This window comes from Aedes aegypti, chromosome 3 (assembly GCF_002204515.2).
Source record: "Aedes aegypti strain LVP_AGWG chromosome 3, AaegL5.0 Primary Assembly, whole genome shotgun sequence".
In the NCBI taxonomy this organism is placed as follows: Eukaryota; Metazoa; Arthropoda; class Insecta; order Diptera; family Culicidae; genus Aedes; species Aedes aegypti.
In genome coordinates, this window is record NC_035109.1 from 239116461 (window position 1) to 239132012 (window position 15552).

Below are 15552 nucleotides of genomic sequence, written 5' to 3' on the forward strand. Positions count from 1 at the left end.
CTTTGCATGTTGACATTTTAATGAGCACCATTTAGGCTTAGAAGCCCGTAGTAATCTTCGTGATCTCCACCTTCTTTCTCGGCCATCGATTTCACCATCGTACAGATCCGGTCACCTCAGATGTCCCGATTCATGAACCGAACTCACGGTGCTTACCCAGCAATTGAATAATCCCATTGTCATCCGACCGTCGTCGTTGTCTTGGCCGGGCACGAGAAATTCCATGACTTTCAGACAAAAAGACTTAGCCCCGCTAATGAAACATCTTTTATTGCACTTTTGGCACATTATCATAATGCATTTAAATTTTATTCCAACCGGCTGCTGCTGATTCTGCATTCGCGCACTGACTGACTGCTGCACGGCTATTTATCATATACGCGAAACACCTTTCGTCCCCGCGGATTACCTCTGAGCAATTCGACTTCCTCCAACTCCACAACGCGATCAATGCAAGATTCAGGCCACCACGTTGCCATACCTCGCTTCCCCTCGAGCTCAGCGCCGGTCGACTGCAGCGCGTGATAAACGATTTATGGGAAAAGTCATAAACCGTGCTAAATAATTCATTTTCGTGTGCGCATGAGAGACCATCTTGACGGTTTATTCCGCGAATTCGGCGCACAGTCGCGATTCTAATATTCCGCGGTTGGCCGATTCCGCATACATTAGATGCAGCCTAGCAGTTGCAGCACTGCATCAACCAAAAACCCACAGAGTTCAATATTCGGACACACGGTTTTTGGGGAGGGAGTTCGATGATAGATGTGCTGCTGCCACTTTGCGCCGCCGGTTGAGCTGACGTTAAAGTGTTGTTAAAACGCATTTTAATTGCCATTTTTATTGGCTTTATCTGATAGAGAGGGAAATTTCCGACAGGTGGCGGCAGTGCGGCGCAGCCAAGAGCCCGAATCGAAGAGGTGTTTGTTTTTGGATAATTTGAAGTCGCTTGCAGGGATTACGGCTTGTACCGGATTTGCATACAAAACAGATTAATGAGGCTGGTGGTTGAGTTGGTGCACACACTCGTTTGAGGAATGATCTTCAAGTGGCGCGTCTGCGGCCGCTTGAGTGATGACAATCTAATCCGGAAGCCCGTCTCGATAGGCGGACAAGTGCTTCAGAACTTGCGCTGAATAATTCAGCGAAGACGGTGGAATTTGAGTTATGACGTTGTTCGAGCGGGCTTTTCGGAGGAGGCCTTGTGAATTCGTATGAAATTGGTTCATAACGAAAATATATGTGGCTGTAGCCTCCGATGACTCCATTCGGATTCCTTCAGAAGTTTTGTGTTAGCAAAGTTCAAACTATGCCCCAATGGGCTTCTGAGAAGAATTAGGTAGGTGTAAGGATCAGTAGATATCTTCATAAGCATCAACTCGCTTAATCTGAAGCTTTCTTTAGAAGATCACTGAAGCTACCCACAGAAGCTTTTGAAGTGTTTCAAAGTTCTAGTTCTCTGAAGCTTCCCGTAGAAGCTCTAAGATGCTTCTCATTGAAACTCTTTGAAACTTCCAATGAAGGCTTCACATAGAAGTTCCGTTAATTTCACCATTTTGTCTTACGACATTGTCTCATATATCAGAATGTATGATTTTATTTCACACAAAGCAAATTGATTGCTACTTCTAGCACATCTTCCACTGACCTTTCCAATAGCATCTTCACCGAATCGGCACATATTATTCAATTGGAGGATTCCCTTTTGCAATCAATCATTTGCTAGATTTTCTCCCTCTCTTCCAACGATCAACCGAATTCGATTGCCCTGAACTGCAAAAGGTCATCCCCAGCAGCAGCAGCAGCAGCAGCCATGAAAATTCTGTCTGCAGCTCATCAGCCTCAATAAACGCCATTACTCTTTATGGAGATCACCCTTCTCGCTCTCCGTCCCATCGCAAGCTGCTCGATTCGCCATTTTCACATACGCCCAGCGCGTTGCATCCACAAATTAATAATTGCCCCTTCTTTATTGGCCAATAATTTCGCATATTCACCCAATAAAATCAGCTGGCCGAAAATTTACAACGGCCTGCTCTGCGGTTTGTGGTGCGATCTCCGAATGAGATCACCTCCGTAACTTTTCAAGATCAGCCTCCGGTTCCTTCAGTTTCCGATTCCCATGACGGATCTTTTCGCATACCTACTAGTGCTCTGAAGTTCTACACGTTTAGACAACACGATTGCCACATTTTGATTTATTTCCTCGTCTGCCGACGGCTTCCATCATCACTTCCCTTCTAGACTAGTGAGGAGATCGGAGTCATCTTCAGCACTACCACACATGAGAACGTACTTGTCTGAGAATTATTCCGTATGCATGAGAGCAACAGTGGTAATTATATTTGAACTAACCACGCGACGAGAATTTCCTGTATTAACCCTTTCAGGGCGGATGGGCTATATTGACAAAGTTTCAATAAAACAGTTTCGCGTGTCTCAAGAATCAAATTATGAGTGTCTAGTAGATTTGGGATTGCTGAATCGGATGCCGTTCTCAGAAATGTTCCAGCACATCACATTTTTTGGCTACAAGTCGCCAAAGTTAAAACACTGATTTAATTGATGTTTACCTGAAATTTAAATTATGATTTATCAAACTTTTTTGTGGTGGATTAGAACCAAGCTTTCAAAATAGGGCTTTAACTTTCATTTCAAATATAATTAAGTTGAAATTGCATGATTAAATTTAGATTAAATCGATTTTTCTAACATACTTGCAGTTTCCATACAAAATTCTTCGTTTCTCTTATATTGCAAAATACTATACTTTTCTAAACCATTAGAACATAACTTTTGGCAATTTAAATTGTTATGAACTTTGTTGACAAGTATTGTTATACACATGAAATTTGAATTTTGTAGCAAATAAAACAAATAAATTGCCACACAAGCTGACAAACTTGCATGCAAGTTGGCTCATATGAATTCTGGACTCGAAAAAAATGAGATCATCAAAAATTCATTTTAAATCAAATACTCCTCAAACATTCATGGATTAAATAACTATACATTAACTATATTTTGGCATAATTTATTTATTGAATTTTCTCCCCCAAGCTGAATGCTCGTATACTTCTTTTAACACTGCTCATGAGATCTTGGGCGAGGATTTGTTCATCTTTTTTACACAATTTCTCCGAGTTTGTCTTCAAAGCTTCATCGGTTTTGAATGTTTGTCCGCCTTTCTTCAACTTCTTCTTCATTATCGCCCAAAACTTTTCGATCGGACAAAGTTCTGGTGTGTTTGGCGGATTTGGCTCCTTCGGGACCACATTAACGCCCTTCGCTTCGTTCCAATCCATGACAAGCTTGGCGTAATGGCACGAAGCGAGATCCGGCCAGGACAGCGTGGGACGATGGTGAGAGCGGAGGAAGGGCAGCAAGCGTTTCTGCAAGCGTTCATCTCGATAAATCTGCCCGTTTATGGTGCCGGTTGTCACAAATTGCTTGCTGTACCGCCCGCACTAGCAGATCGCCTGCCACAACAGGTAACTTTTCGCGAATTTGTCAGTCTTTCTCTTCCGGAACCTCCATGCGGAATGTATCGAAAAAAAAACTTGAGGCCAGGGATTTATTTGGAGTCCGCCTTGATGTCCGTTGACGAGACAGCCTGGCTTGACCAGTCACTCACAGTACAGCTTCCGCGCACGAAATTTGGCCACCTGTTTTGCTTGTAAGTCCGGTTCCTGAAGAAATCTTGGCAACAATCACTGAAGTTATTCCCGAAGGAACTCTCTGTTTGAAATCTGAACGATAATTTTGAAGGAAATTCTAGAAAATCCCTGGAGAAAATAATAGTTCAAATCTCGAAGATGTTGTAAACGAGAATCTTGATGAAAGTTTAAAAAAATATGGCAAAATCATTGGATGCACTCCTTGCGCACTTATGATTTTCTAGTAATTTTTCTGAAAGAATCTTCGAAGAAATTTATGATGATCTCTGAGGTAATTTCTATGGATACCGTTGAATTTTTGAAGGTTTAAAACGAAATCTATAGGTAGTCCTTGAAAATCACAAAATGAACTCCTGATTGAAGTTCATTTGGTAATTTATTTTAAGCAAACCATAGGTAAATTTATCGACCTTTAAGGCATTTATTTCAACAAGAATTTCAAAACAAAGCCCGATTCAAAAACACAAAATTGAGGAAATGTCCAGCCTTTTTTTTAATGCACAATTGAAGCTGTAATGAATCATTGCTTGCTAGTGCTACTTCGCCAGCTAATATTTCCACTTCCATGTCAATTCACTGGAACTCCTCTCGATAATTTTTAGTAAACTAAAGTGTTTCTGAATAAGAATTAAGTAAAGAAGAACTGTAGACTCAATAATTGACATTTTTGCCATTAATCTACTACAAAATATATCAACATAAGTTCCATCTCTTTAGTCATAACATCTTATATTTAGACGGCGTTCACGTTTATTTTGAGGTCCCGTACATCGAACTCCGCACCGAGCCCAAAAACCCCTAGCACTGGCCAGGATTGTTCTCGGCTGGGCCACTGGAGCATGATTGTCCGTTGTCTTGTGTTAAGTTTCAGTCTGTGCAGCTAAATGGCTGAAGACGGTGTCCGTGTTTTTCTAAATCTCTTGATCCATTAACTTCATTACATCAACTTTGCAAAATCATGAAGTTTGATATGTCGTATGCTTAATTTTTCAGGAACCTAATCTCCTTATCGACTTACATTTACATATTAAGGTGAAGATGAATCGAAGCCAAAGTTCAAATTTTCAAAATCTAGAGAACCAAACATCCGTTTTAGCTGAAAACTTAATCGATTGGTCACTAGCTGGTGGTGACCAATCGATTAGGTTTTCAGCTCAAACGGGATGTTTGGTTCTCTAGATCTTGAAAATTTGAACTTTGGCTTCGATTCATCTTCACCTTAAAGTTACTTTCTTCAATCCCACTTGACTGCAAGGACGTACCCAATACCGTTATAATTCTAGAATATATTGGGACACAGAATTATGCACAGTGAAAGCTTTTCATAATATCACTGACTTCGGTCAATCACAATGTAACAAACATGTGAAGTCGATTTAAAGCTTAGTATTGTACTATGGAATGGTAGCCTTTAGAACTAATTGATCTACTTGGACATGCTTTGACTCAATGAAACATTCTTCGAATTTTGGTTGCGCTGGTAGATTGAAGAATTTAAACTCAAGGACAGTTTGAAGTGCCTAGCATATCTCATTTACCAATATTAAGTATCGTAGGTTGTGTTATTGCATAGTTAGGTTACAAGAAATTGTTTTTGCACAAAAAAAAACCGTTTGATTCCTGGTTGATCTGGCAGATTGATAGATTTGAACTCCAAAACAATTTGTAGAACCTACAACATCTTGATTACTTCTTAAGCTTTTGAAATTTAGTTTGTATATTGTGTTTTCTCGATTCGATGGGGCTGCTTGAACGTCCTGAAAGGGTTAATGTTCCGAACATATGCGACAGGATGGGGTACCTTACCGCTTACAACGCTCACGAGCCTCCGCCTCAGGAATAAGATCTAATCGCACACTCCAGTTCCTATTTCGTGAGAAACTATCGTAACAAAAATCGTGTTTATTTCTTCATTACCCCGGTTATTATTGTTCGCTCGAAAGTATTACAGTGTGTGCAAATCCCCCTCTAGGACTGGCCACACTGACTGGCTAGGCTTGCGAAACAGCTCGTCACGCAGGCAGTCCGGAGTGATCTGATCTCAGCACGTCCCGAGAGAGAAAGAGACCGGACCGGTCGTACAATAATAGCCCGTAATAGTTTAATTTTCCATATCGCTCACAGTCAGTTGGTTGTGTGGAAGGGGGTACCGGGGAGGGACGCATCCGCAAATGAATTGTGCACTCATCTCGTTATTTTTGTCTCGCGGTTTGATCTCGAGCGCAATTGTCAACGGGAGACGAGCCATCTTGAAGCCGGGCGCGAGCGAGAGAGCACCTTACCGGATGTGATAAGTGCATCTCTGTCATCGTCAGCGTCGCAGTAGTCTTCGCGTAGCGCACCGCACTTAAATCGGTTACGGTTGCATCCAGATCTAGACGAGAGTTTGAGAGCGGAGCGTTCTAGTCGATCTTGATACGCTAAGTGATTGTTATGAAATGGTCGCTCGGAACGTTCTACGCGTGTCCTTCACGGATCCGTAATCGCCCCTGTGGGGAACGAACAATGGCGAATGTCAACGTTTCACCTTTTAATGAGCCTTCCTTCCACTGCTGGCTGCTGCGGCTTCGAAGCGATGCGAAGTCTGCCCCGGACAACAGGGAACGATGTTTCGCACTTGTACTGACAGCTGTTACTGACACTTTGGCCACATTCTTCCCATCTGGGAGATTGACAGAATCGCAACCGTCGATAAGATGGCTATCAATTTTCTTTCAAATGCCATCTTGCACGGCTTTTCCCTCGAACTGCTGCCACATTCATTTCTCTCTAGGGTGTTTCATTTTGAGTAAAACTAGCTAGAACCTAAGGCGTGAGGAAATTCCAAACAACTTTCAAAATTTTAGCGAAGCTACCTAATATCACACGCTCGAAAAATTGCCAATCAAGGTCTCGAAAAGGTTCCAGCTGATGACGATCTAAGCATTGATCGTCTGCTCCGCTCAAAGTCCGGGCGCATCTGTTTCCGTTGTCGAGGGGGCTGCTAAGCAAACACATCGAAGAATCGTCTGTTTGTGCGTTTCTACCGAAGCATCGCAGCAATGACTCATCAAATCTAATTCAACGAAAACAGAAAATCAGATTAAATCGAGCAGTGAGCTGCTAAATTCCCGCTTGACAAATTGTCGGTAATCTTTTACCACGTGAAATCCGATTTGGATCATCAGCAGCATCGTTTTGGTCGTCGTTGGTAGAGAGGCACAGGTCCCCAGGGTACCGGATAATCATTTTCCCATCCATCTTGGGTCCGCTGCATTACCCGAATAGACAAAAGAAACAAGATTATAACAGAATGTGTTTTTCTTGTATGACTTTTATATCTCCTATTGTTATAAAACAAAAATTCCAAACTTATACCAAATAAAACAAAATTAACTGATAACAAAATTATAACAAATTGTTATTACAAACTGCTGTTGATACAAATGTGTTAGAATCATGTTATGAAATTCTAGTCGGGTAGGGGTTCGATGGTTTGAAACGGTCCGACGGAAATGTACGACATCATCGTACAAACTGTGGCAAATCGACGACGGATGAAGGACCCAGGCGTGAATCGAAAAATCATCGTGTGTCCGCTCGTTTATGATTGATCTGGTTCAGGGGATTGCCGATACCAATTGACAATTGGCATTTTACGGGGCTGGTTACAGCGGGGATAGCACTATTGGAAATCGATGATGTTCAGAAAATATTAATCATTTGTCAACTGATATGGGTTGATTTTGCCGTTTTGTTGATCGATGCTAACGAGGTTTTCCATTTGGCAGTAATCACAGCTGCTTTTGTTGGATGTTTCATTGCATTTATTGTTAGAAATTTGCGAATCATTTTGCGTTGATTATTGTAAAAAAAATATTATTTTATTTCGAAAAAAGTCAAAATATCATTCCGGAAGATAAATAATCCTGGATATATAAATAAATTTCATAAAAAACTAGTTAACTGGCTAGACTAAAGCTTCCCCATGACAAAAATGACACTCTAGAAACAGCTTCAGTGTCATTTTTAGTTTTATTGATCAACAAAAATAATTGAAGCCGAATGATGAGCACTTCCACAGTTATTAATTGAGAGCTAGTATATCATGTGACAAGTACGCAGATACTCACAGTACGCATCGTATACAGTTAATCTCTGAGTGACAATTTTTTTAAATTGAAATATATGTCGTCTAACACAGCCTAATCGAGCCAATCTCAATCGCACTTTAGTTAACATCATTGAATGCATCTATGTGGAAATACGCTTCTAGTCTCTTACTCGTACTCCTACATAAAAGTAATCAACCAACAAATCTAGCTAATGTACAGCTTCAAACTTCAACTTTAAATGAAACAAGTTTATGAAATTGCAAACATTGCCTTCTTACTAACAGATTACCACCAGCATCCATCTGCCTCCTGAATTTCCTTCCATTAGACCAACAGTCACCAATCTTTCTCGCCGGTCGCCGTCATCTGTCTCCATATCGGAGATATCTCTCCGCAAAATCCTACAAATCTGCACCACAACAGCATCCGTTTCAGTGGTCAGGTCAGCATCAGAGTTGAAAGTAATAAAAATGCAAGTATCGAATCCCCCTTTCTCTCTCCACCCTCGCATATACCCTAAAACGGACTTCAATGCGAAATCGATGCTGCTGCTGCAGAAGACGATCAACGCCAAAGACGACGACAGCGGGTAAAAACAACCATAAAAATCACTGGGTGACGCGCACGCTTCAATGGTACCTGCTTCACCCCCCTCTTACAAATCGCTCTCTCTCGGCAGTAGCCAGCATGTGCCAATGGATTAAAAAAAATGTTAAATTGAATTACAAATAATGACTACAACACACACCGTCTCTGTGCGATGTGCCCATCACCGTATGTTTATACGGATAAATAGTAGTTAATCGGCGTCGCCCCATCTCTCACGTATCACGATAAGCGCACGTGATCCATTCTCGGACTCTGCTGCAGCATCCACACAATACACACGCGCCACCGATCCAAAGTTTGATGGACGACATTCTGGGGATCCACACACGGAGACGATATCCTCCCGGCCCCCATCACCATCCGTCAGCAAATTGGGACAGAGAAAGTGATCATTATCACGCTGGCACGGTGTTTTCGCCGAGCGTTATTATCTGGAAAAAAATCTTCTTCAAATCTGTGCTAACCAGTTGTTTTTAAGCCACAGGCAAAATTGCGACACTATAAACAAGGAAAAAGAGTCATGATTTCGAGAGGAACATGTATATTTATGTTATGAAAATACAACATGGACAAAAGTCATGAAAATAAATCATTTTACCGTAACGCCAGCCGTACGTTACGTTTTCATTTTTTTTTTTTTGCGAAGAACAAGTCAATTTCGATCATGAAATCATGAATTGTGTATGCTGTAACCATGAACAAATTTCACATAAAACATAAGCATGATTCATGGATTTGATTCCTGTCATCTATGATCCCTATTTTTCAGTTCATGAAAACATAATAACTATTCATGAATTTTAATTTCTGCTCTAAAAATTGACTGCTGAGCACAGGTAGTGCTTCGTGAAGCCCAAGCAGGACAGTTCGGTTTTGCGTCGTCCGATTGATTTGGCTGACGGATTCGCGCGTTTTCGTTGCCGGAGAATTTTTCCCCCCTGTTTTGGAGCGTCTTGCTGGGTAGTGCTTCGTGAAGCCCAAGCAGGACAGTTCGGTTTTGCGTCGTCCGATTGATTTTGCTGACGGATTCGCGCGTATTTTCGTTGCCGGAGATTTTTTTCCCCCTGTTTGGGAACGTCTTGCTGGGCAGTGCTTCGTGAAGCCCAAGCAGGAAAGTTCGGTTTTGCGTCGTCCGATTGATTTTGCTGACGGATTCGCGCGTTTTCGTTGCCGGAGAATTTTTTCCCCCCTGTTTTGGAGCGACTTGCTGGGTAGTGCTTCGTGAAGCCCAAGCAGGACAGTTCGGTTTTGCGTCGTCCGATTGATTTGGCTGACGGGTTCGCGCGTGTTTTCGTCACCAGAGTTTTTTTTCCCTGTTTTGGAGCGTCTTGCTGGGTACGTATTTGGGAAGGCCCAAGCAAGACGGTTTATTTACGGGACGCCAAGAAATTTTGCTGTCAGTGTCAGTTTTGTGTTCAGTCGAGAATGGATTACCAACTGGTGTTTCATGCTTATGATAACACATATTTTCTTGAAAGCGTAACTTTTATGTAATATTAAAACAGACTTTGTATGGTTTGTCACTATAGGTGTCGGCATTACGCTCTTTTCTTATACAATTTGACTATACATTTATTTTTCTCTTTTTGACATTATTAAAAATTATCTTTTGAATTGTTCGACATTGTGAATGTTGACGTATTTTCTAAAACTTCTACCATATCGAGACAAAATGCACAGTAATACTCATATGTAATTTTCAAACAAACTATGTATGGTTCGTCACTACAAGTGTCGGCATTATTCCTGTTTCATATAAGTTAAAATATATACATGTAATTTTCAGTTTTCGTCATTAATAAAAACGTCTTTTGAATTGTTCGACATTATAGATGTTGACGTATTTTTTTTTCCAAAAACTTCTCGAGACAAAAATACAAAACTAGCTTTAAATACAAGTCGTATATTTCCCCCTTGTCCATGGATCGCATCACCGACCAGAGGTGACTCCCAGATCTTTTCCTCCCTCACTAATAAACACCCTTCCCGTGGTGATTGTGGAGATGCAGAGGTATTCTCGGTCTCTAGAAGCAACAATCATTACACCCTAACATTCCTTCCCCATCCCAACTGACTGTAAGGACTTGGCCGGCGCCGTTATTGATCAATAATATTAGATCTGCTAAAATTGCACTTCGAGAGTAAGCGGAAACTCCCATCCCTTATTCATTTGGATCGTAGTGCAATTCTTACCAGTTCCGATCAATCACGGAGTAGCAACCATTGACATGTACAGTCAGTCTATGCTATGCTATGCTAAAAATTGACTGCTGAGCACAGTATTGATAGATTTTTTTTTATGATAACGATCTGTGAACCACCGCGACAAACACACACTCGCGCTAGAAGATGAAGAAGCAGACGAAGACGAGCGCCATATCGGGACTTGCTGCGATGTGAGGACCCGCAGCAGCCATCTTGCTTCGCGTTGTGGTTGTCACCCCGGCTGCCTGCCTTCGCGAACGCGAACAATATTGAATATTATTACCAGCCTTAAATTATCGGTAATAAATTATCGACCGTTTTGTGTGAGTGTGTTGGGGTGCTGGACCGCCATCGGCCATCTTCTTCGCCAACCAATCGATCGTTACACACTTTGCGACATCTCGCTAAACATGTCACAGTCGTTTGGATGGACGGTCCTGCGTGGTCCCTTCCTACGACGATGGCTGCGCACAGTGGTATCGACCATAGGGAAAAAATCGAAAAATGAGTTGTCTTGTTTTTCGCCCCCATCCCTCTTCATGGATCAACTTTGATCTAAAGAATGTAGAAAGGAGTCTTCCTAAGGCTAGTGTTAAGGTCCGCAGCTACCAAGCAAATCCACGCCGAAGGTGCCTGGGTTCGATTTCCGGTCGGGCCAGGATCTTTTCGTAATGAAAATTTCCTGATTTTCCCTGGGCATAAAGTATCATCGTGCCTGTCACACGATATACGAATGCGATAATTGCAAATTTGTCAAACAAAGCTCCCAGTTAATAACTGTGAAAGTGCTCTTAGAACATTACGCTGAGAAGCTGGCTCTGTGTCCCTGTAGGGACGTAAGCTTAGTGTCCAATGAACACTTCTACAGTTATAACTAAGGAAATTTCCATTACGAAAAGATCCTGGACCGACCGGGAATCGAACCCAGACACCTTCAGCGTGGCTTTGCATTGTAGCCGCAGACTCTAATCACTCGGCTAAGGAAAACCCCGATCAGATGTCGTGTAAGCTCATGTTTGACCACTTCGTAACCCAAATGGAACCACTGTGCGGTGTGTTGAGCAGAGCTCGCGCCTCACTAATGAATGGTCATTTTTAACGACAGCAGCAGCAGCAGCAGCTCCATCGCGCCACCACCGAAGCGTGGCGTAACGTTTAGCAAACTAAAACAAACTTGCACGTCCACTCTAACTAAATTAGAAAAATAGCCACTCCACTCCATGATGAGGAAGGGGGGAACGGGGTTTAACCGGGACCTGGACAGTGCGGGGTGACAGTTCATTTGGAGACATCCATCAATATATGGACGTGTGCAATTGAGAGAGAAAGAGGGTGATGGGTTGGATGAGCAAAAGCCCCTCCGATTTATGTTGCCTCGCACTTTCCAGTCTTGGGCAGGGCCAGATTTGGGGCCCGGATAAGATCTCATGAAAGGGGCTTCAGCGTATTTCCCATCCCACAAAACTTACTAGTTCAATTTCAACAGTTGTTAGATGTTAATATATAGATATAGAAAATCGCACCTCTTTTGTTCTTCTTATTATTCTCAATAAATCCAGAAATGAACAAATTCACATGTTAAGACAATGGCAAACAGGTGTTCTTAAGTTGCATGCAGAACAGAGCTATTTAATTTGAAAATTTTCTGCAATTGGTAAGTGTAGGATTCCTTCAATCTGTACTGTATTTGGCAATCTTAGCATCTTTTTATTTGCAATTTATCGAGTGCCATGAGTAGGTTCTGTTTTTGATAGAAATGAAGATATGTTAGATTGAAATTAGATATTTCTGATAGAAAACTCAATATTTTTCTTCATATTTTGAAAGCTTTTCAAAGCTTCAGTACACTATCGTTGAAATTTTCTATAGAGCTCCAATAGTTTTAAAAATCTATGTTAAGGCAAATTTTGGAGTCAAACATGATATTTTTTTTTTATAAATTGATATTAATTTTGATTGTTCATTCCGTGCTGTGAGGTTCAGATACAAAAATACAAAAAAATAATCTAATTTAATGATTATTTTTTACTATTAATATTGATTTTGAAAAATCTTATTATTAGTAACACAAAGATTGTTTCAAATTTTGGATCCTTTGAGGCCCCTTAAATCCGAGCCTGTTCATGGGTGTCTCGGATGGGGTGTCAGAAGTGCAATATATTTCACTCCGATGTGTGCCAGTTGTTGGTTGGTGCAAGGATTTCGACTTTTTGTTTTACGACGTTGGACTTCTCTTGGCATATCTTCGAATGGGGTGGATCCCGGAGGGCTCTAAATCATGCCACTTATGTACATACGTGGGAAAGATGGGATCCGCCTGAAGTGTGCTCCTCTGGGCAGGATTTGCTACATTGTTAGGATTGTGGGTGAGCTTTAGGTGCTTTTGGGAGGAAATGGGATGGGAGGCGTTTGATTGCAAATTTTACCGGAACCATTCCAATCTAATGAGATTTTCTCTCCTCTTGTTCTCGTTTCAGATGAATCAACAGTGCAAAGTGTGCGGAGAACCGGCGGCCGGTTTTCACTTCGGGGCGTTCACCTGTGAAGGATGCAAGGTAGTTTGAGTTAGATGGATATAGGGATTTGAGAACTTGTTTCCGAGACAGATTTTGCGCTTTGTCATTTGTCATATTTGTTTTAATAAACTACACTGACTAAATTAATATATAACAAAGCTGATCAAATTTATAATTCTAGTAAAGCGAGTCACTATTCAATCAAACGTCAAACTTCGCGTCCTAATAAATTTCGTGATTTTTTAAATTCAGTAGAGTTTGTAATATGATCTTGAAATATATTTCAAGTTTCAAATTGAAAGGTGTGAGTTCCCGCATTCTATTTTGATGCAATTTCAGATCACATTGCAGATGAATTGCGATGTTATATCTGTGTCATGAATCTGGAAGGATCCACAGGAAAGTCTCTGGTTTTCATCCTCCCAAATCTCACCATAACCATTTCCACAGGAATAGAATCAGATAAAACTGCAAAATCTTTAAAGCATGGTCCATTAAATAATGGAAGAACATCATTTGGGTCTATATTGGGAATTGAATTGACGGATTTGAAAACGGTTTTCACTCCACTACAGACAGTTCCTTATATTTTGAAAGACCTTCAGCTTCCTCTACATAATAGCCCAATAGATTTCTATGGACCTGAGCTAGGGACAATTTTCGAAACAAACTGAACTCCGTAGTCAGAATACCATTGTTACTCTCCCCGACTAAATTGAAATCTCGCACTAGTTCTACCTTCGGTATTCTGTTTGAGTGATCGATTGGATTTCTTGCTGACATGGTATGCCTGTAAGCAAGCCTGTAAGCCTCCACTGCGACTGTACAACGGGCGGCACCATACTTTTTACTCAATTCGCGGATGGACACATCTGAGTTGCTTCTGATCCACCCTACGACCTTTATGTGGTGCTGGCGGTTCCACTCTGGCTTTTACTTTGAGGTTGCCGAGTTATCGTTAAAGTTTCCCTTACATTTTGAGCACGCGCCATTTGGTGTTTCTAGGTAAATTTAAATCTTTAGCCAGCTTTAAAGCGGACCATGGATTTTCCAGGTGACTGTGCACTGTTTAATTTCAACGCTTCTCTTGAGTGATTCCAAGCAACAGCACCAAAATTTGGTAAATTTTTTAATTCATTTTTTTCTATTGAGCTGAAACTTTGCACAGTTTTCCAGTTCCATCTAAATCGTCATTTTCCGATATCAAATCTTCAAGTTGAGTCACGACTAACTTTTCAAAAGGGTGTATGTGGAAATGGTTCAAAAATATTCAAAAAGCTGCACAGCAAAAACGGTTCGTTCGATTGTTAGACAACTAAAGAAACAAAGTTAGACAACTAAATAAAGATTCCAAAAAAAAATACACACAGTAAAAATAATATTTTTTTTGCATTAAAAAACATCATTTTTGACACAAAAACTCAAATATCTCAAAACCCTATCGGAATACCAACGTAATTTTTTGAGGGAAAACGGTCCATTATATTAGCTATCTACCATAAAAATTTGGTGGTGGTAAACCAATAAACAAAAAAGTTATGACATTTCAAACATGTCACAATTTTCACATTTAGTAGAAAAAAAATTTTTTTTCGGTGTAAATTATTACGGGAACCGCAGTTTGTTGCTGATTTTATTGTTAAGGGCCTTGCGTGAATTAAACAAGTCGTTTTCATGTATTCATTAGTATTGTGTATATTATATGTATAAATATTATGTATATGTATAAATATTATATGTATATGTATATATGTATAAATTAAAATGAATTAACAGATTACACGAAAATAATTTTTTTTTTACCAGGATATTTTTTTTAGAGTATGATTGATGAGTTTCTAAATGTTATATATAAACTTTAAAAGTTTTGGATTTAGGTATGCGATCATGAAAACATTTTATTATTACTTTTTTATTTATTTATTGTTATTCAATTTTTTTACAATATCGAACACTTTTACATCATTATCAGTACAGTTCGAGTATAGTATTTAGTTGTCTAACTTTGTTTCTTTAGTTGTCTAACAATCGAACGAACCGTTTTTGCTGTGCAGCTTTTTGAATATTTTTGAACCATTTTCACATACACCCTTTTGAAAAGTTAGTCGTGACTCAACTTGAAGATTTGATATCGGAAAATGACGATTTAGATGGAACTGAAAAACTGTGCAAAGTTTCAGATATTTTTGAAATGGTCGATCAGAATCGACTTGCATGCCTCCGTGGAATCCCTCTCTTGCATGATAGTTGCCTCAGAAACAAGCGCTTTGTTAAAAATACTCTGTTATTGCTATTGTTATTGTCCACGAATAAACGTCAAAAGTTTTCAAATCCGTACACTATAAGCGCTGCAATAAGCAAAAAAGTTTGTTTCATAACTAAATGGGCTATGCTTTAATTTAAATGAGATTAATAAATAGTACAATTTCCATGCAATTTCTAGTAAGATAT

At 40.3% G+C, this 15552-nt stretch overlaps 1 protein-coding gene across 1 annotated transcript in view; it reads left to right on the forward strand.

The window, feature by feature from the left end:
- Positions 1 to 15552, forward strand: part of LOC5574556 (knirps-related protein) — a 130287-nt gene that overhangs the window by 97400 nt on the left and 17335 nt on the right. Inside the window, exon 2 of the mRNA XM_001661456.2 lies at positions 13063 to 13140. Within this exon, the coding sequence (XP_001661506.1) occupies positions 13063 to 13140 (78 nt within the window). The remainder of the gene's footprint in view (positions 1 to 13062; positions 13141 to 15552) is intronic.